At 45.2% G+C, this 21,989-nt stretch overlaps 1 protein-coding gene across 1 annotated transcript; it reads left to right on the forward strand.

Annotated features, from left to right (window-relative positions):
* The first annotated feature begins 154 nt into the window (after nt 1-154).
* Nucleotides 155-21,106, forward strand: UFD1 (ubiquitin recognition factor in ER associated degradation 1). Its single transcript, XM_036276894.1, has 12 exons — nt 155-285; nt 4,056-4,188; nt 4,552-4,584; nt 7,241-7,362; nt 8,745-8,875; nt 10,418-10,490; nt 13,627-13,695; nt 14,597-14,662; nt 14,931-14,978; nt 15,823-15,911; nt 16,803-16,884; nt 20,986-21,106. Exons 1-12 carry the CDS (start codon nt 283-285, stop codon nt 21,058-21,060), a joined length of 924 nt encoding a protein of 307 aa, XP_036132787.1. The 5' UTR covers nt 155-282; the 3' UTR covers nt 21,061-21,106.
* The last annotated feature ends 883 nt before the right edge of the window (nt 21,107-21,989 follow it).

Genomic DNA, 21,989 nt, shown 5'->3' on the forward strand with positions numbered 1-21,989 from the left:
TTAAAAAGTCTTCTAAAGTGGACACAAGTTCGAAAAGGTACTTTAGTGTTCATTCCGGGGAAACTTTAGACCCTGGCGCCTTTGCCTAGCTTTTTCTCTATTGCAACCCAGCCCTGTCCTCGGCACCTCCCCCGGGGTGTATAGTCCGGCACTTCCGGTGATCCTTCCGGGACGTCAGAGACAAGGCAACGGCGGCGGCGGCGGCTGTGAGGAGAGCAAGTCGACGGGCTCGGGTCCTAACGTTCCCGGACCTAGCGGCGTCTTCGTGGCTGAGCTGCCATCATGGTGAGCGCGGCGAGGCAGGGCCCGGGAGCTGGGGCCGGGACCGGGGTTAGGACCCGGCGCGGTGGACAGGACCGCTGAGAAGATGCCGAGTCACCCGGGCCTGCGTCAGGCCTGTTTGTCTGTTCTGGGAGCACCAGGCAAGAACCGTACCCCTGACTACGAACGGTCGCGGGTCATCCCCGCTGGTTCGGGGCATGGTTTTCATTTTCTCGCAGTTGAACTTGAGTTCCCTCTACGTTTGTGTCCACCCACGGTTTTCTCAGTGGTAGACACGTGACAGGTTTCCATAAACATCAAATTGTTTCAAAGGTGGTTGTGGTGAGGAGCTTCCCAGGAAGAATGCATGGGAGAACATCCCTGTGAGCGGGAACACTCCGCTCCTGTCCCAGTTCCTTGAGCCCAGTACCTCCTGGTCATGCCTGGGTGATCATGTCTTCGGCAATTTAAGCGATTACAGTAAAGATAACAGTAGTAGCTAATATTTGCTGGCGCTTTTCCTGTCACACAGCTTTTCTTTAACACCCACAGTCCCTCATTACACATAATCTCATTTAATCCCTACAGAGCCCTTGGAGGCAAGGCTGGTTATTAATTATTGTTCTAACCGTGAGAAAACTAAGGTTTAAAGAGGCAAGTCGTTTAGATCACAAAAGTGGGGAGTGAAAATTTGAAGCCAAGCTCAGTCTAATTACTGTACAACATTGCCTCAGTGTCACCTGTTTATTTTTGTAAAAATGGAACGATTATTAGATTTTATATTAAGTGTGTTGGTGTCGAATTATACTTCTATTCTGAAGTTTATCCACTTAACAGACATTGAATGCCTGATAAGTGCTAGGTAATATGCTAGGCATTGGGATTATAAGGGAAAGTAGGATTTGAGGTGGGGAGTAGCAAGGAGGGGCAGAAAGTCAGGTTATTGGGTGGATTGAAGGCAGGTTGGTATGGGTATTAAATACTTTGCACATTTTCTCCTTTCATACTGCAAAGAGAAGAATGGCTTAGATGGGGTGGTATAATGAGAGGCACTCAGGGAGGCCCCTACTTTTCTTCTTTATTTCATGCAGAAATACTGTTTCATTTTGTTAGGCTTCTGGCCAAGATTTTGTTGAACACAGAGTTCTTTTGGTTAAAAGAAGAGTCAAAGGTTTAATAACTACTATACCAGCCCTGGCCGGTTTGGCTCAGCGGTTAGAGCGTCCGCCTGCGGTCCAGAGAGGCCCGGGTCCGGTTCCCGCTAAGGGCGTGTACCTCGGTTGCAGTTTGTCCCCGGCCCTGGTTGGTCGTGCGGGTGGCAGCCACTCGATGTGTCCCTTTCACATCGAAGTTTCCCTCTCTCTCTCTCTTCCTCTCTCTCCCTCCCACTCTGTCTGTACAAAAAAAAAAAAAAATGGAAAAATGTCCTCAGATGAGGATTAAAAAAAAAAAAAAACTACTGTACCAGAACACGGGAGTGAAGAAACATTTGAGAAATAAATATAGCTTCTTAGGAAGATGGCTGATTCAGCTTACTAATTTTGAAATTGCTAGTAAACCACCTTATCAATAGATGGCTTTTCCTCTACTTAATGTAGCTGTAGAATCAAGTCAAGAAATATTTCTCTATTTTGAGATATTTTTTAAAACTTGTCAAAAAAAATCCATCTTCACTATTTTTATTTAATTTTTTTATCCTCACCCGAGGACATGAGGACATTTTTTCTTTTTTTTTTTTTTTTTGTTCAGATAGAGTGGGAGGGAGGGAAAGAGAGAGAGAGAAACATCGACGCAAAAGGGACACATTGAGTGGTTGCCACCCGCACAACCCAACCAGGGATAGACTGCAACCGAGGTACACACCCCTACCGGGAACCGAACCCGGGTCTCTCTGGACTGCAGGCTGACGCTCTAACTGCTGAGCCAAACTGGTCAGGGCAATTTTCACCATTTTTAATGTTCCCATTGTTGTGTAATGGTTCTACAGAACTTGTTCATCTTGCAAAACTGAATCTAAGTTTTAAAAAAAGTTCCACTGACCCCTCCCCCCAGCCCCTGGAAACCAACATTCTACTTTTTGTCTCTGAATTTGACTACTCTGGGGACCTTATATAAGGGGAATCATACAGTTTTTGTCATTTTGTGTTCAACTTACTTCATTTAACATAATGTCATCAAGGCTTATCCATGTTGTAGTATATGTGAGAATTTCCTTTTTAGGACTGAACAATATTCCATTGTATGTATACATTACATTTTCTCTTTTTTTTTTATCCTCACCCGAGGACATTTTTCCATATTTTGTTTAGATAGAGTGGGAGGGAGAGAGAGAGAGAGAGAAACATTGACGTGAAAGGGACACATCGAGTGGTTGTCACCCGCACAACCCAACCAGGGCCAGGGACAAACTGCAGCTGAGATACATGCCCTTAGCGGGAACCGAACCCAGGTCTCTCTGGACTGCAGGCCAACGCTCTAACCACTGAGCAAAACCGGCCAGAGCTATACATCACATTTTCTTTATCCATTCATCCATCAATGGACATTTCAGTTCTTTTCCACCTCTTTGTTATTGTCAATAGTGCTGCTGTGGACATGGGTGTACAATTATCTCTTCAAGATTACACTTTCAGTTCTTTTGGATACAAATCTATCTCATGTGCTATTACGTGTGTGTGTGTATATATAATATATATATATATATATATATATATATATAATTCTTTTTTAAGGTCATAGTAGTTGCAGTACTTTGAGAAGACCCCAGGTTGCTGTGTAACATGTTTTCTAAGCCTCATCATAATCCACAGCTTTCAGAGCTGGAATCTTACCTTCTTGATGCCACCAAGTCCTGGCTTTACTTATTAACAGGAGGAAGGGAGTACCACATTGTAGCACAACATGAGGGCACATTGGAGGAGCACCAGCCCTAACCCTGGGCAGAACAGGGAAGGTTCCTGGAGAAAGGAAAGGATGGTCATGGAAGCAAGGGGAAGAGATATAAACACTGGGCACCTGCTCTTCCCGCTGCCTGAAATGCTGTTCACTGTTTTTCTGGTTGGCTTCCTCTCTAGGCATTCCCAACTCTAGAGTGTCCTTTCCTGACCACCCACTTAAAATAACATTCCCAGGAGCTCTCTGTCCTTTAACCTCTTTTGTCCTCAGAGCATTTATCACCTCCTGGCACGCAGGCATTTTCTTTTGCATGTTTCCCTGGTGTTGAATGTCAGCTCTTCAGGGCAGAGGTTTCACCTGTTTTGTTAATGAACAACCCTCACTGGAACGATGCTCCTCTAGTGCTTAGAGCAGAGCCTGGCAGACAGTGGGCACTCAATAAATAGATACTTTTTAATTAATGAGGAAAAGAAAAGTGTACCAGGCAGAGGAACCAGCTTGGGGTCGGGGGAAGGGGAGATAGCAGGTGTAGGAGATTGTGGGGCCTTCCTGAGGTTTGTGAAGGTCCTACCTGGATCCTGACTCAGGGCGGGGGTTAAAGAGATTAAAGACAGGCTTCATGTGCCCAGTTATTTTGGTAAGATTTTATTATCTAAAAATGGTGGAGAATAGATTGGAGGAATAGACTGGACATGGCAGAAAAGGTTGAAACAGATTTGAGATTCACTGTGCTACCAAGAAGTGATTCAGGCAGACTACCCTCGTCCATCAGGATTTCGGTGCATCTTATTCTTCGACAACATTTAGCTACATTAACTACCCTGATCTGATTTGGCTTTTGATGAGAAGAAATGTACCTTTGTTCTATTCTAACTCCAGCATCTCTTTTCTCCTTCTAGTTCTCTTTCAACATGTTTGACCACCCGATTCCCCGGGTCTTCCAGAACCGCTTCTCCACGCAGTACCGCTGCTTCTCCGTGTCCATGCTTGCAGGGCCTAATGACAGGTCAGATGTGGAGAAAGGCGGGAAGAGTATGTGCTTGTTTTTATTTTGAATAGTAACTTTTCCTGCCCTCAGCCTGAAGTGCTTATAGTCTTCAACAGTCCTTATTTTGCATGTGTAACAGTAGCTATTTACAGTGAAAATATTGCTTGTCCTAGATTTTCTGGGGTGTGGTGGGGTGGAGTCCAAATTATGATTAGATTTCTGGCTAGTAGCCATTCAGTTCCCCAGAATAAATTACAGAAAGCAAATTTCTTTGTGAAAGATTATTATTAAGTTTAGGCTACCATATAAGTATCATTTAATACTTTTAAAGATATAACAGAAACTGCATTTTGGCTTTTGTTCTGTCCTTTTTATTTTCTAATGTTTTTAAAATGTTCTTTTCACAGTAATTATGCCACCCTCAGCCCTCGATCAACTCAGTAAGTATCTTCTACATGACTTGAGAACCGAGGTAATATAAAGATGGATGCCACATCTGGCCAGGAATTGTCACTGGAGTATGCATGCTGGATTAGGAGAGCTGGGTTCACAGATGCCCCAGTGAGGTGGCCCTGGGAGCCAGTGACTATTCAAATCCAGGTCCCTCCTCTTTGAAGGGGATCTCCCCTGATCCTACCCCCATCCCCATCTCTGATCCCATCAGTACTAAAGGAAGGTTGGAGCATCAGTGCTTATCACACTGTCTAGGCAGCAGATGCTGTTGGCTGGGTATACTAGGTTTTCTCCCAGAGGATGATGGCCGGCTCCCAAGAGGATGCTGTGCGTCAGGGCTCTCATAGCCAACCCAAGCATCTTTCCTCAGCTCCAGGCCCTCATTTCTACCCCCTCTGCCCTAGTACATCAGCAGTATGTAAAAAATGGAGTCTTCTGCCCCAGAAGCTATTCCTCTCATTGCTTCCTGCCTCTTTCCCTGACCCCCTCATCCCACGAGAACAATTTGGAGACTTCATACACTGGCCCCACTCTACTTGGACATAGAAAACATTGACCACAGGCACAGTCATTGCCTTTGAGATTAAGCGGTGTTTCTGTTTGAATTCCTCCCATCTGAAGCTGGAGACATGGAGGCCACCAGCAGGAGGGTACATACTTGGTGTTCAGTATACTTGGAAAAAGGATGCCAGCTCTGGTGTCACTCTGCCTTGGACTTAGCACCTTGCCCCGCCTGGCTCTAGACTAGTGACTTGGCCTCTCTGAAATTCAGTGACCTCATCTTTAAATGGGGACACACAGCACCTATCAGAGCTGCTGTGTGGCAGGTCTACCTCCTCCTAGATGCTGCCTTGTGGTGTGTTTGTAAACAGCCTAAACACACATAACACCATTCAGAAGGTATAAGGTGGTAGCCTTTAATCAACAGGGCTTCACCGATGCCAACAGCAGCAGTGGCCACACTCGATGGAGGCCTTTAATCCCGGCTTCAGCTCAACCGGTGGGTGGATAGAGCTGAGGGGTTCACATCCCTCAGACAGGTCCCTATAATAATAGAGGAGGGGTCAGAGCTCCCAGACAGTCTGCTTTTCCATTTGAGCTGACCCAGGAATATTGACAGCATTCAAGTCACCTTTTGTGATGGGGAAACACCCATGTCCGTCACTGCCTCTGCAGTGAGGAGCCACTTCTGGAGGCTCTCCTCCCCTATCTTTGGTGCCATGCCCAAGCTCATTATTTGGTCTGCTTTACCAGAATTTTTAGGGAGATCTGAAACAAGTCTGCCATACCTCCTGACTGCTGAATGAAACTTCTGTTGCCATGTTTACTTAAATCGACAGGCTAAAGTGGACCTCAGTGGTTAATCCTGGGCCAGTAATATGGGTGGAATCCCAGTGTCACTACTTCTGGGCCATGGATCCTGGGCATGTTGCTGAACTTGCTTGCTTTAGTTCCCCATAGATAAAAGGGATGATGACATGCCCTGACTAATTTAGCTCAGCGGTTAGAGTGTCAGCCCACAGACTGAAGAGTCATGGGTTCGATTCCTGGTCAAGGGCATGTACCTCGGTTTTGGGTTCAATCCCCAGCCCTAGTCTGGGTTGTATGGAAGACAATCTATCAATGTGTCTCTCTTACATTGATGTTTCTCCCTCCCTCCCTCCTTCTCACTCTATCTAAAAAAATCAATGGAAAAATATCCTTGGGTGAGGATTTAAAAATAAAAAAGGGTGGTGGGTAATGAAGTACCTACCTCACTGTTCAGGGAAGACTGAGTGAGGGCCTGGCATGTGACAAACACCGTCACCATGTCAGTCTATCCCAGTCCCAACTCTTCTGGGTTCTGCTTCCCATTGATAGCCCCTCTTTTTTGTTCCCCCCTGCACTCCTGGGTCTGCATACCAACACTCCTGTTTGCCTGCCTATGACCCTCTATGTGGTTTCACCCTCAAAGGGGATGTACTGTGTCGTGATCCTGCTGAGAGCCCACACTGCTGACTCGTGTCAGTCATTCTGCATGGTGTCCCACCCAGCCTCTCCTCCTGACAGCTCCATACTCTGTCCCCCTGCTCCAGTCTTACCTAATTGTAAGCTATTCCTGAACTGGTTGGGCTCCCCTTCCCTCCATGCCTTTGCTCAGGCTACTTCCTCTGCCTGGATTTCCCTTCCTGACCTTCCCACCTTGACTCGCCTGGAGGACATCCTCCAGGAGCCCTGCTTCTTCCTATTCCACCCCTGCATCTGGTACGCTTGTTTTCTTTCTTGGTTTGCTCATTAGAAACCTTTGAAGGTGACAATTTTGTCCAGCACATGGTTGGCACTTAAATTATTTGCAAATAAGTGAGTGAACATGCCACCTTTTTAAAATTAGAATTTCAGAAAATCACAAGTATGAGCTGCCGCTAAGAACCTGAGTCACTGAATATTTCCAAGTTCTGTGATCTCACAGGGAATTTGGGATCTTGTGGGTGGGCAGACCATGAACGGCTAAACACCACATGGGTCTTAGTGCCTGCTTTGGGGTGCAACGCTATGTGGAGCCATGTTGAGTGTCCAGGAGGCCACTTTCTAGGGAAGCATGTTGGGGTAACAGAGTTTCTCTCCCTTGCAGAAACTTTGTCTCATAGCCTCTCTTGTTTCTAGGCCGACTAAACATTACCTACCCCATGCTGTTCAAACTGACCAATAAGAACTCGGACCGCATGACGCACTGCGGTGTGCTGGAATTTGTGGCTGATGAGGGTATCTGCTACCTGCCACACTGGGTGAGTGGGGCCATCCTAGTCTCTGGAGAGTCTGTAAGCCTGTCTCGGGGATGGGAACTCAGGCAGGACACCCCCCCTCCCTGCAGGTTCAAGTGTCTTGCCCCCAGATTCAAAGTGAGGGAGGGCATTCAGAATAGCCTTTTCTCTGATGGTTGCTCATCTAAAGCCCCTAGATACCACAGCCATGCCATTTACCTGTGATCTCCTGGGTTAGGCTTTCTCAAATTTCTAAAGATAATTACCCTGGCCAGTTTGCCTCAGTGGTTAGAGTGTCATCCCATAGACCAAAGAGTCATGGGTTTGATGCCAGTCAAGGGCACATACCTTCGGTAGCAGTTTGGTCCCCTACCCTGGTCAGGGTTGGGTGGGAGGCAACCAATCATTGTGTCTCTCTCACTCTCCTTCTTTCTGTCTCTCTCTCTCTCCCTCCCACTTTATTTGAAGATAAATGGGAGAATATCCCCAGTGAGAATTAAAAGAAAAAGAAATGAAGCAGGAGTATTTTTGGAATGGTCTAAATACAGCATTTTCGATTTTTAGAGTACTTAGGCTTGCTCTTAAGCCTGAACCCTTCCCAAGTGCTAGGTGGGGCCAACTGCTCCCCTACAGGAGCCTTCCACTGCTTCATACTTGCTGCCTGGCCTCTCTAGTAATATTTTCCAATCTCGGTCCCAATACCTCAAAGCCCAGACCCAATTTGCTTTCCTGCTTACTTGCCCTTCCCAGCACTTGCCTCTCATTACTCACTCTTCTGTGTGTCTGGAGGTCCCCACCTCCTGAGTTTGAGGTCTTGTGCTCATCCAGTAGAGCTCTGTGAGTGGCTGAAATGTCAAGCAGTGACAACTTTCTGAAGCCACTCTGGATCTGTAGGGACCTATATGAGTCCCCTCTATGGAGGTGAGAGAGGAGGTGGTGATACTGGGATATCCTATACCTCAAAGGTGCTCTCTAGCCTATAGACTTGGAGTTTGGGTGGCCCCTTATCTAAGTTCTTAGACCACTTTGGAGCAGAAAACTAATTGAATCCTTTTTTCTGAGAAACTTAACATGCCCTGGGATGCCTTACTTTAGGTAGCATGGAGCTGCCGGCCTGCCTCTTCCTGAGCTGGCCTTCCAGCTCTTGACAAGAGTAGGTGTTTGCCTGGGGTTTCCCAGGTGTTACTGCTGAGTCAACCCCCATGCACATGCATTCTGTTGGTTGATTGGCAGGCTCCATCCGCCTCAGGCTCCTGGGCTGCTTCAGGGTGAGTCAGCCTGGAACAGGGTCCCTAGGAAGAGGCCATCTGAATGTCAGGCTATAGCCTGCCTAGTGTATGGGTCAGTGACAGTCCTACTGGCCATCTGATTTCCAGAAGCCTTATGTAGCCTTCTTTTTCCTTTAGATGATGCAGAATTTGCTATTAGAAGAAGGGGGCCTGGTTCAGGTGGAGAGTGTCAACCTTCAAGTGGCCACATACTCCAAGTTTCAGCCTCAGAGCCCTGACTTCCTGGACATCACTAACCCCAAAGCAGTGTATCCTTTTGAAATAAGAAGGGTTCTTTTGGACAAAAGAGGGGTATGCTGGCAGAGTGCTTTGTTGAACATGTGCCTTCTTTGAGGAGCACATATTTATTGTGATTGGAGTTGTAATTTGAGAATAGTGAGGTTCAACCAGTACATCTGCCTAGGCTCCTGGACCTGACAAATGCGATAGACACTCTGTGGGCCTCCTCCGTGTACTCTCCATGTACTTCTTCATGGGCAAAGTTGAATCCTTCATTCAGGTTGACTATGACACCTAGCACAAAGGCTAGTATATTCTGGTAGAAGGGAGACCAGCTGGTCTGCATTTCAGTTCCCAACCCCTGTGAGCCACTGGTGCTTATGAATTTGCCAATTAGCCTTCCCTTTTATCCAAGCCTCTTCACTACAAACCATTGGGAAGCATCAACTTAGTTTTCTTTCTCTCAGTAAGAGGAAATCAAAGATTTTAGGTTCTAGTGATTTTTTTCTTTCGTATGTTCTCCTCTGACCATAAGCCAGACATGTGTTTATAATTTAAGGAATGACCAATATAGGTGAGGGTCATGCTGTGTGTGGACTACAGTAGCTTGGAGGCCCCTCTTTGGCTTATTGAGATCATGTTATAGAGTGGTCACTTTATCACTTATTTGTTTTTTAAAATGCATGTTTGAAAATAATACAGATAAGTGGACAGTAAAGCTGCCTCCACCTGGCCCCCTGCACACTCATCCCAGGCAGGAGCTCAGGAGCAAGCTGCTGCCAACCATGTTTTAAATGTGAGTGGGCCATGTTGAGCCATCCACTGACTATGTCTGTGGACTGGTGTGTTGAGCCCCATGCAGCCAGGTCCTGAACATGCAGTGGTGCTGGGCTCTGCTCACAGCAATCAGTGGTGGAGGCTTCCCATCCTGCAGGCAGGACAGTGTCCTTTGGAGAGATCTGGTTACCTTGACCTTCAGAGCTCTGGTTAGAAGTGCTTGTCTGGATATCAGTGCCTAGGAATGGGGCCTGCTTCTGTGACTATAGCCCCCACCCCATGATTTTCTCTGGATTTTTACATGTATTGTGATGCATACTTACTGGATTGCTTTCAGAGACAGTTTCTCTCATCATCGGTAACTTATTAGTATATGGAGAAAGGGCATTACTTTCATCAGCTGAGAGTCAACCCAATGTTCCCTGGTCTGGCTGACAGCGTGGATAAAGGCAGTCAATGTAGAGCAGAGAATGTGAGGAGCACACAGAGCAGTGGTGAGAAAGCTGTTTCCATCCTCAGAGGCTGAGTCGATTGAGTCTGGCAGCTCAGGGTTCCTCAGGAGTTGAGGGCAGGGCACTCATGGGATTTCACATGAGGAATGAAGACAGCATCCCAAATAAGGCCCTTTTCACAAAGTTGCTGTCACCTGGAAGTCTTTGTGACCAAGAGAAGTGAACCTAGACAGCCTGGCTTTTTCTCCCTCTGACTGAGATCCTCTCTGGGATGTACCATGTCACCATGGCAGATTCTGGAGCTACAGTTTATGTTTATGCCTTGACAGTGTGTGTCTGCAGATTAGAAAACGCATTGAGAAACTTTGCCTGTCTGACCACTGGAGATGTAATTGCCATCAACTATAATGAGAAGGTGAGTGTATTGGGAGCCTAGCTCAGAGCAGGTCACACCTAAGGAGGACCTGCAGTGCCATTCTGGTATTTGAATGGGGATTCTTTTTAAGCAGTGTATACCTGACTTTTGTCAACTAATTGTTGCCTATTGTTTGCTTTCTAGAGCCCTATACTAATAATTCAGCAACTATGTTTGGATAATTGATTACATTTATTGGTGAATGAACTTGACATTGTTATACTTATTAATCACACATCTGTGTGTCATGGTGGGGAGCCTTTCAATTGTGCCTCAGTCAGAAAGATTGCATTGCACCTAAAATCTGAAATAAGCCCTTTGCTAGGTTGTTGGGACACAGAAATGAGCCAGTCTGGGCCCCTGTCCTTTTGTTTTCCTCCCTTGGAAGCATACAGGCTCTCCTGGAGCTGGCCATGCAGTATGCTCCAAGTGCTGTGGGGCACCTAGAAACAGAGACTGGCTTCACCTAATGATAATGCCACCTGAGGTCACCTCTCCTCATGGGAGCCTACATTCTCCTCCATACGTTTTCTTTAGCTTTGGTTTTTTATTTTTTATTTTTTGGTGGTACATGCTTCTAGCGGGAACCGAACCCAGGACTCTCTGGTCCGCAGACTGACGCTCAACTGCTGAGCCAAACTAGCCAAGGCTAGTTTTTTCTTAACTACAATAGCTTTTCTCTGGGCTTGTCCATCTTGACACAAGTCTTTCAGGTCTGAACACCAGTTATGTTCATCCATGATTCCATGCTTCCTAGGTGTCTGGATCTAGACAGTTTAGCTGTAAAGTGAAGTACTATATTTCGTCCTTCATATTTCATTCATACTGACAGATGAGTTCCCATGAATTCAAGACAGCACCCACTTACCCATTATTTGTGGCAGCATGTTTGAGGAAAGATGTAATAGTTGCCAATCCTATTGATAGGCATTCCAAACACAGGCATAGAGCACTGTAATGTGAGTACCCCTTGTCCACTGTGACAATGACCATGATTAACTGTCACAGAGTTGCTGTCAGGGTGGACCTCCTTCTACTTAAGAGTGACCACAGCCCTGGCATGCCTTTCCCTGAGGCCAGCTCTTAGCTCCTTCACACACTCTTCTGTTCCCTCAGGGACTGGAGCCCTCGTATATGAACAGGAGCAACGGTTTAGCCGGTCTCTTCTGTAATCAAGAGGACATTTTCTCTCTTGGTGTCAGCATAGGGATCCAGGGTGTTCTCCAACAATTTCTATTTGTTGCATGTGATATTGAGAATCCTTACTTTTCAATTTTTTGGGTTTTGAATAACACTTTTCTAATAAAACTAAGAAATAATACTATTTCCTTTAGCTTTGTGGGGAACATTTTAGGTATTGTCTACGTTAACTGAATACTGTATATGCTTTCATAATTAATTACAGGTAGGCTTAATACTGTTCTTTATTAAGGTAATAATGCTAAATATAAATTGATGACAGTTTTGCACTGAAAGGAAAGGTGAGTTGCAAAGAGTATGGAAATATGGAAGACTAGGTACTCTAAAGGGCCCAATTAAATCAGGATAAAACCTAGGTTATTAATGTGTTGGTGGGCTCCCAAGAAATATAGAAGTTTTCAGGAATCTTTCAGCAAGGCTATCCTGTTGGCAAATGGCCATATCAGTGCTATAGTAGGAGATCTGAATCAGAGACTTCCACATTAAACTGGAACTCTTAAAGGGGCCAAAATAAACCTATAGGTGGGTGTTGTCCTCATCCCAGGAGAAGGAACCCAAATTCTGTTTGGAAAAGCACCCCCATTTTATTTAAGCCCTTGGCATTGTTATAGATTGAACAAAGAAACAGGAACTCATAATAAAACCACCAGACACACAAAGCAGAGACAACAAAAGGAGAGTTAAACCCCCCCCTTTTTTTTTTGTCCTCACCCGAGGACATTTTTCCATTTTTTGTTCAGATAGAGTGGGAGGGAGAGAGAGCGAAAAACATCAACGTGAAAGGGACACATCAAGTGGTTGCCACCCGCACGACCAACCAGGGCCAGGGACAAACTGCAACCGAGGTACGCGCCCTTAGCTGGAACCGAATCCGGGTCTCTGGACTGCAGGCCGATGCTCTAACCGCTGAGCCAAACCGGCCAGGGTGAGAGTTAAATCCTTAAGGGGAAAAAAAAACCCTTAAGGAAATCAGTATTGGGATTTTCAGGTGCAAATATAAAATTATTATGTATAAAATGTTCAAAGAAACTAAAAAGGGGAATTATAAAATTTATCAAACAACAAAAGACTAAAAAAAACACAGGAAGATTTGATAAACAGTTGAACAACAGCTGACAAAGAATTAATGAAATGAATAACCTAAAACCCTGGCTGGTGTGGCTCAGTTGGTTGGAGTGTCATCCTGTACACCGGAAGTTCATGGGTTCGATTACCTGTTAGGGCATATACCTAGGTGGTAGGTTCAATCCCCGGTTGGGGTGCATGTGGAAAACAACTGGTCGATGTTTCTCTCTCCCTCTCCCTTCCTGTCTTTCTGAAATCAATAACAACATATCCTCAGGTGAGAATTTTTAAAAAAGGGATAACTTACAGCACTGTTGAAAAAAATAGATCCAGCCACTGTTATTTCCTACCCTTTGAGTGTTTTTAATATATGTTTTTACATACATGAGATTATTCTGGACACACAGCAACAACTGGTTTTTTAATTTTTTTTTTTGGCTGCATTGTATTCCACTGGTAGCTGTAATTTCTATATGAACACATTTTGGCTATACACTATTCTTAGCAATGTTGGAGTGAGCATTCTTAGAATTTTCTCTTTGCATATTTAAACTAATTATTTACTTAGAATAAATTCCTAGGAGTATACTTTCTGGGATAAAGGTTATGAATGTTTTTTGCAGTTTGATCCATAATTCCCTTGTCTGATTTGAACCACTTTTGGAGAATAGCTTCTTTTGAGTGATGGGTAGGCATCAAAGCAGTCCACCCCATAACCTCATTGTTGGAGCAAGTGGTGTGGCTGAGGAGGGTGTCGTGGAGGTGAATGATGTGTCTGCAAGAATCCAGTGGGAGCTGCAGTAACATGAATAGTGACAGCTCTCTGTGCTGCCATTAAACTATCCGACTGATTTCTATGTTTTTCCCACAGATCTATGAATTGCGGGTAATGGAGACCAAGCCTGACAAGGCTGTGTCCATCATCGAGTGTGACATGAATGTGAGTGGCTTTGCTGCTTACACTGCATTCCGGCCTGGGGAAGATGGGCATTTGGTAACCCCTGCAGGCCAGTGCCCCATGAGGGTGTCACTGTCACACAGCCCCCAGGACTATTCCGGTGAGAGAAGAGAGAAATGCTGCCAGAGCATCATGAGGAGGCTGCTGACCCTGTGATCCTTCTCAGGACCAGTGGAGGTGGCAGAGTTGCCCCCAGTTCTGAAATGGCTAAATCTACTGGCATCTCAGACCTGCCAAGGATTGAATTTCTTGAATACTAAGGAAACTCAATTTTTAAAAAAAAGTTAAGGAAGGCTACTCAACTTGAGTAGGAAGGAACTATTGGGACACACAACAGTTTGGTGGCTTTCCAGAGAATGATGCTGAGCAAAAAAGGCCAATCCCAAATGGTTACACACTGATTCCATTTTTATAACATTCTTGAAATGACAATACTTCAGAAAAGGAGGACAGAATAGTGGTTGCAAGGGGCTCTGGGTGGTGGACAAAGCTGCCAGCGGAGGTGTGGGTGTGGATATAGAAGGACAACATGAAGGGATTCTGTATGGTCTTGGAACTGTTCAGCATCTCAACTGTGGGCATGGATGCATGGACCTACACTGCTGATAACATTGTGAGAACTTAAACATACACAGAAAGTGAGTTCTTGTAAAATTGAGGAATTCTGAATAGTGTAGATGTCAATATCCTGGTGGTGATATTATACTATAATTTTGTAAAATGTCATCATTGGGAAAACTGGGCAAAGGGTACAGGGCATCTTTCTGTGTTATTTCTTAAAACTGCATGTGAATCTACAGTTGTCTCCATTACAAACAGAAAAGCTAAGGAAGCCTAAATGCCACCATGTCTCACAGTTTTCCTTTTCATCTTGGGAACACAGGTAGACTTTGATGCTCCACTGGGCTACAAAGAACCCGAAAGACAAGTCCAGCATGAGGAGTCAAATGTAAGTTGTTTCTCCCTCCTTAGCCTGGCAGGTTTGACCTCTTTGGTAATGGTGTTTTGGAGTGTGTCCTGGTCTGTCTTGACTGCCAGCCCATGTTTGGCCTAATGGTGCCAATGTGGCCACATTCCCTGCTTTTCTTCTAGCCCTGCTCCCAGGTGATGTTCCAGCTGTTCAGATGCAGAAACAGCAATAGAAATGAGGGGCCCAAGGGAAAAGTTGGGGCGTCCCTTCTGAGAAGCTTCTCTCTCATTTTTCTGTTCCCTGTCAGGAAGGCGAAGCTGACCATAGTGGCTATGCTGGAGAGCTGGGCTTCCGTGTGAGTACCAGGTCACGTGTTTTACGTTCTGTGCTCCTGTCATGCCATCTGCTCTTCCCAGCTACTCTCTGTAACGCTCCGTGGACCTCAGCAGGGATTGGGCCTCTGGGTATCTGTACATAAATCTATCTACCACTTTGTCAGTTATATGGCATTTGACATCCACTTTCTCATGGAATCTTCCTAACAGATCTGTAAGGCAGCCACAACTTTTTCTTCTTTTTAAAATTCAACCCACCAAAAAATTAAAATAGTACAATGAACACACATATATCCTTCACTTAGATTCACCAATGTGACCATGTTTGATTGATCTCTAAGAACATGTCCTCTTTTTCTTCGCTTGCAATGTTTGAAAGTAAACATGACCCTTCAATACTGTCATCAGCCAGGCTCCCTGGAAATAAAGTGGAGATGGCTAGTGTGAGGGTACAGGGTACTGGGGGGCAGTGGAGAAGGCAGGACTGAAGAGCTGAGCTGGGGCAGTTGCAAGAGATCTTAGTCCACCACGGGGCCCCAAACTGGGTGGTCCTGCAGAGGCCAAGGCCAGATCTTTCAACCTGTCATTGACTACTGACTGCCCCTCTTTGGGGGTGGGGGTGGGAAGGGTTGGCTGCTCTTGGGCCAGGAGGCTCCCTTCAGCTCACAGCAATCCTGGGGGGCTGGGCAGAGAGTTCTCAGCTGCCCACGCTTCAGTGGCTGGGGAGTAAGGGTTTCATTCCTAGGGGCAACTGGGTGGCACCCCCCCCCCCCATCCCAGCACATGAATGTCTCAGCAAAGAACATTCATGTGCTCTCTCTCTCGGGGCTCAGTACATGCATGCTCTCTCACTTGCCTGTCTAGGCCTTCTCTGGCTCTGGGAATAGACTGGATGGGAAGAAGAAAGGTGTAGAGCCCAGCCCCTCCCCAATCAAGCCTGGAGACATTAAAAGGTGGGTCTGCCCTCTCTCTGCTCCAGCCTGATGCTTTATCATGGTATAGGGAGGGTCTGTGCCAGACCTCTGGGATGGGAAGCCTCACTCCAATTCTGGAGACAAAGCCTGGATCAAAGAAGCTATCAAGGTGGATGAATTCCCTCACCCTACCCCTGAATGCTCCCCTTGGGGGACTGGAACATGACAAGCAGTTGGTGTTTCCCAGTGGAATTGTATCAATATCTTGCCCACCCAATCCAGTACCACTACAATCTAGCCTCCACCCGCTCCCAAGTGGCCCTTCATCAGATCTCTCTCCTACTTAAAACCTTTCTGATTCCTATCTAGTAATCTATTTTTCTGTGACTTCAAGTCATAGGATCTCAACTTCTCTCAAATAGGAGCTGCCTCACTGAGATATGTTTCTGTTGTTTGGTCCAGAGACTCTGGACAGATCCCATACTCTGGTGGCAGTCATAGTAGAGGCAAGGATGAAATACGTCACCTCTCTACTATGTGTTAGAGCAGAAGGAGAATACTATAAATGGGCTTTTTAGCTGCTCTCTGAAGGAGTAAAATGAGTTTAGTACAAGTGTACCTCTTCCAGGGTGGTCCGTGAAGCTAAAGGACAGATTTGATGAGGGCCTCCCAAGCCTCCAGGTGACCCCTCACTGCAGGCCAGACCCCAAGTCTGAAGGTTTCTGCCCCATTTGCCTTCTGATTCTCTCCTGGAGGGATACTAGGGAGTACCCGAAAGCTAACTCAAGGCCAGGGTAGGATAAAGAGCATACTCCAGAATGAGAATCGCCAAGAGAATACTCGTCTCTTTGGTTTGCCTTCCTCTTGATCAAAAGTGAATTTGAGTATTCTCCTGGACCTAACATTTCTCCTCTTTCATCATCTCTACAGAGGAATTCCTAATTATGAATTTAAACTTGGCAAGATCACTTTCATCAGAAATTCACGTCCACTGATCAAAAAGGTTGAAGAAGTGAGTATATTTCATGGGTAATGAGAAGTTTTACTTTCTAATGATGGGTGGGGAATTCTTTCCATTTTGAATCAGGGCATTTGTCATATTTTTCTTCATTCCTGTAGTCCTCCTCCCTCTGAGGCCTGATTGTTGTGTTGAGGCTGTGTGGGGTGTGTGCAGGCTACGGCTCTGGCATCACCTGGTGTTAGTGATCAGCATGATACCTGCTTACAGAGTCCTTGCCAGGTGTCAGGCACTGTGCTGGGTGCTTTATACTTAATTATTTAATCCCTGGGACAGTCCCATGAGGTGGCTGCCTTGAGCATGAAGGTGCATGGCAGCCTTGAGCGTGAAGGTGCATGGCAGCCTTGATGCCCAGGGTCCAGGGGCAGAGCTCCTGACAGCTACATGGCTTCCTCAGTGGCACCAGACTTTACAGCCTCCACTGAGACCTGATAAGAGTGGCTTCCCTTGGCCCTAGAGTTCCCATGTGACAGGAAGGGAAGGGTGCAGGTGGGGACAGGAAGTATTGACAAAGGAGAGGTTCCACCTATGAGCACTTCTTCCAGGTGCTGGAAACTGAGACAGAAAACCCAGTACACCCTGCTGCAGGTTGTTCACCCACCCAGCAGCTGTGGCTGTGTGCTATGTATTTCTAGACCACCAACATTTCAGACCCACCACTTGCCTGGTTCCTTTTCTCATAGGCTCGGTCTCTTGGGTACTAGGGGTATCAGAGGGCATATGTGCTGTGATCCTGTTCATGGTGGGCTGCCAGATGGGACCAATCCCTGGCCAGTTTCTGGCTATGGGCCCCTGTGACCACTGAATTCCCCTGTAGCCTTTGAGTGTCTGGGGCTAGAGACCACTATGCTGCATGCACACCCCGGTCCCACTCACAGCCCCTCCTAGTCTTAATGTTCTCAACACAGTGTTGGGAGCCTTCCAGGCTCAGAGAAGCAAATGTGATCCCAGATCATACATCACCCTTCAAGTCCTCCTTGAGGCCCCTTCTAGGCCATTGCCAGCTATAGGCCAGTTTTGCTGACTCAGGCCTAGAGGCCTCAGCAGGAGGTATCCCTCAGACTGACTTGTGATGCCACTGTTGTAGACATACAAAAAGGAAGATGAGGCTGGAAGGCACAGCAGGAGCTATTTTATCCATAAATATTTAAGAAGAAATATATGACTGAAGATGGGATTGAAGGTACATACTTAGCTATACTCCATCCTAAAACCCCACTAAAGCTATGGTACAAGGAAATAAGTTAATAAAGACTGAAGAGGAAAGGCAGCAATTGCAGCAAAACTTTGGAATCCCCCAAGCAGAAAGATAAGTGGTAACTGACCTAATAAACTAAGCTGCATCCTGGGCAGGCTGTAGGAAAACCCAGAGGCAACTTGGTTTAGGTGGTAGAGCTTTCAAAGGGCACCTCTGTAAAAGAAGGGCTAAAGATGGAGAAGGAGTCACCAGGCAGAACTGCATCCCCACCTTCCCCGAACTCTGTCAGGGCTGTGCCTCCACTACCCCAGGAAAAGGCATCATGGAAGGTCCCTAGCTTGGGGCGATCAGTGCAGTTGATAAAAGTGGGAATGAGTGACAGTTTGCATCCTGAATATTGCCCACCCTTGGTGTCCTTCCTCTGCTTGGCTCTCAGACACTAGCAGTGGGCTTGCTTGTTGGAGGAGCTTCCTATGGACAGTCTGATAAGCCCCAGAGAAGGTCCCAGCAAGCTCACCCTATAGTAAAGACCATAGTCAGAAAGTTTACAGTGCTGACATCCAAATTATTGGAGTTCTTAAAAGAGATTAGAGACACCAAAGAGGGAGAAACCATCAGGGAAATGATGGTTCTAAACTGAAGGGCACGTTTGTAGGTCGGAAGACCCACTGAGCATCCAGTATGGTAAATGAAAATAACCCTACAATGAGGCAAAGAAAAGATCCTAAAGCTTCCAGAAAGAGGAAAGAGGTTCTACTATGGATCAAGAATGGCATCATCTCATCAGGACACAGTAAACAAGGAAATAGTGGAGCCAGGTCTTCAAAATTCTGAGAGGACACTTCCAAAATTCTGTACCCAACTCTTAAGGGCTGAATTGTGTCCCCCTCCCCTTTTTATGTTACCTTCAATACCTCTGAATGTGACTGAATTTGGAGATAAAGGCCTCTACAGAGATGATTAAATGGAAATGAGGCCATTAGAGTGAGTCCCTGATCCAGTCTAACTAGTACTCTTAAAAGAAGAGGAAATTTGGATGCACAGAGGAAAAACCATGTGCGGACATAGCAAGAAGGCAGACATCTGCAAGCCAAGGGGAGAGGCCTCAGAAGAAACCAAACCTGTTAACACTTTGATCCAGCCTCCAGAACAGTGAAAAAACACATTTTGTTTAAATCCCCCAGTCTGTGGTGCCTTGTAATGACAGCTGGAGCAACCTAACACCAACCTATCACTGAAACATGAGAGGGCAAAAACAAGGTACTTTGGGATACGTGAGATATTACAAAAAGGTAGTCTTCATGCACCCTTTCTCAGGAAGCTGCTGGAGGATGTACCCTACTAAAATGAAAGAATAAGGTAGAAATAAGAAAGCCTTAGATCCATGGAAAAGGGGTCCCTATGGCTATATACAACACCAAGAGAATGGCCAATCTAGGAAGGGTAGCTTGAAGACCACAGGAGACATACCTTCCTTAAGCAGACAAAATTGGCATGATACCTGCTGTGATTAAATGTATTCAGAAGAGAGAAGGCTGATTAACCGTTACAGACAGTAGGAAAAACAAGGTTCTGCAAAAAAGGAGGACTGGATGACTCACATTTACATGGTCACCTCCATGTAAACCCTGTATAGGCCCTGCCACGGGTAACACCAGCTGCATGAGGTGAGGGGACTGGTGTAGGGGTGTGTGTTCTGGAGCTCAGAATCTTCATCTTCTATAGATAATGCCTCTGACTGACTAGCAATACAAACAGGTGAAAGATAACTGTTTTTGAGGATTCAGAAAAACAAGCCCTCTTGCCCTGGCTGATTTGGTTCAGTGGTTAGAGCATTAGCCCTCAGACCAAAGGGTCTTGGGTTTGATTCCCAGTCAAGAGCATGTACCTGGGTTGCAGGTTCAATCCCCAGCTCAATTGTGGGGGAGGCAACCAGTTGATGTGTCTCTCTCACATTGATGTTTCTCTCCCCCGCCCCTTCCACTCTTATCTAAAAATCAATGGAAAAATATCCTCTGAGGATTAACAAAAAACAAGTCCTCTTTCTGCTGGTGGGAGAATAGCTTACTGAGGAATTCAACTTCTAGGAAACACATCAGAGCTGTGTGCAAACACATTAAGCTGCTCACCACAGCAATTTAAAATACTGCAAACCTGGAAGTAATATCCCATTGTAGAATGCTGCCTCTCTTACGAGATGGAATTTTCTGTAGATTTTAGAATGTACTGGATGAGAAATTCATTGACTTGAGAATTGGGAATTAAGTATGAAAATAGTTTATATAACTATATACAGCAAAAATGTTATTTTGGAGTTAGTGGAGTTATAGGTGATTTTCTGGGCGGGGGTATTTTATATTTTTTTACATTTAAAATGTGATGCTTCTACAAAAGGATATACAGTCGTCCCTCGCCACTTCACACTTCGACTTTCACGGCTTCACTCTGTCGCGGGTTTTTCAAAATATTAATTAAAAAGTTGATCGAGACAGTGAAAATGATACAGTGCGCGCTCAGTTGTCTGTCAATTATACACCCCTGTATTGTAATTAAAATTACTGTATATACAGACGGTAGGCCTATGTATTCGAGCACCCCAGGAATCCTTCAACGCCAGGTGCAACCACTGGAGTCTGGAACGGATTAACCTCGATAAGCGAGGGATGACTGTACATTCAACTTGAGAATAAAAGCTGTGGTAGACCCATAGTTGTATTTGTGTGGTTGTGTTTTCAATTCAACTGATTATGGTTTGTATATATATTTGAAAGACATATTTTACTATGAAAAATGGGTAAGTAAGGGAAATGGGTGGATGGTACATGAGTCAGCAGAATAAAGCATCATCTTTAAACCTCCAAAGAGTTTCTGAAAATAGTATTTTTATCTTCACACAGGATGAAGCTGGAGGCAGATTTGTCGCTTTCTCTGGAGAAGGACAGTCATTGCGTAAAAAGGGAAGGAAACCATAAGTTGGGACTATTAGCTGATTGGAAAATAAAATAACCAATTACAACATAATGGCTTTTAGTTACTGGCTCTGACAAGGGATGACTATATCACAGGGGATGCTCTGTAATTTTAGGTTTGTTTAGAGTTACCTAAGAATTGTCAAGTTTAACTTGGAAGTGGAACGGCAGGACTTTGTGGTTATGGACTTGAATTGGTGCAAGAAAGCTGTCTCTGAAGTCCCATAGGTGGCCTCCTTGCCACTTCTTGCTTTCAGCCCTTGGGAACACTTCCATTGCCTTAGCACAAGCAGAATTCCCCAGTTCTGATAAAAAACCAGTGGAGGGGATTGAATTGTTCTAATTTGTGATGTTCTTTTTTTTATCCTTCCTTTTTGTGGGTCTACAGCCTAAATGTTGCTTTTGGCCTAGAGAAAGGTGGTTTAAATAGATTTGTGCTCTATAAATAGTATTTACATTTCTTGTTTTTTTTTCCCCAAAATAACCATTCCTCAGAGGGGAAAATCTGATCTGAAAGCATTTCTCTTTTAGTTTTCATTTGGAAATAACTGGCTCCTTAATTAATCTGTTCTGGGGTGGGAGGGAAGACTTCATGGTGAAGCACAGATGTGAATATTAGAATAAATAAAAGCTGAAGATACTGTCCACTTTCTTCTTCCTTATCCCTTACTCCCAGTTTAATGTATTACATTACATTAAGGTTCTGCTGGCCTGTCTTTATTTTGTATTGGTCTCAGATCCTCACTTTCTATAAAGAGATCTTTTGACATGTTAATCTAATTATTTTAATCTCTTGCTCTCTGAAAATAATTCCACATCAAGAATTTCAAATAAAAACAGAAAATAAATAAAACATGGATTGCCTCTAAATGTTTGATTAGGTGTCAACATGGGTTTATGTTTGTGCCACTGACCAGGAGTTGGAGGAAGGC

The sequence above is a fragment of the Molossus molossus genome, unplaced genomic scaffold, assembly GCF_014108415.1.
Source record: "Molossus molossus isolate mMolMol1 unplaced genomic scaffold, mMolMol1.p scaffold_m16_p_22, whole genome shotgun sequence".
Taxonomy (NCBI): domain Eukaryota; kingdom Metazoa; phylum Chordata; class Mammalia; order Chiroptera; family Molossidae; genus Molossus; species Molossus molossus.

Bases quoted from the DNA above. Each gene is read 5' to 3' on its own strand.
- UFD1 (XM_036276894.1), top strand. The intron at 4,585-7,240 runs GTAAGTATCTTC...TCTTGTTTCTAG, and splicing joins CTCAGCCCTCGATCAACTCA to GCCGACTAAACATTACCTAC. The intron at 10,491-13,626 runs GTGAGTGTATTG...TTTTTCCCACAG, and splicing joins CCATCAACTATAATGAGAAG to ATCTATGAATTGCGGGTAAT.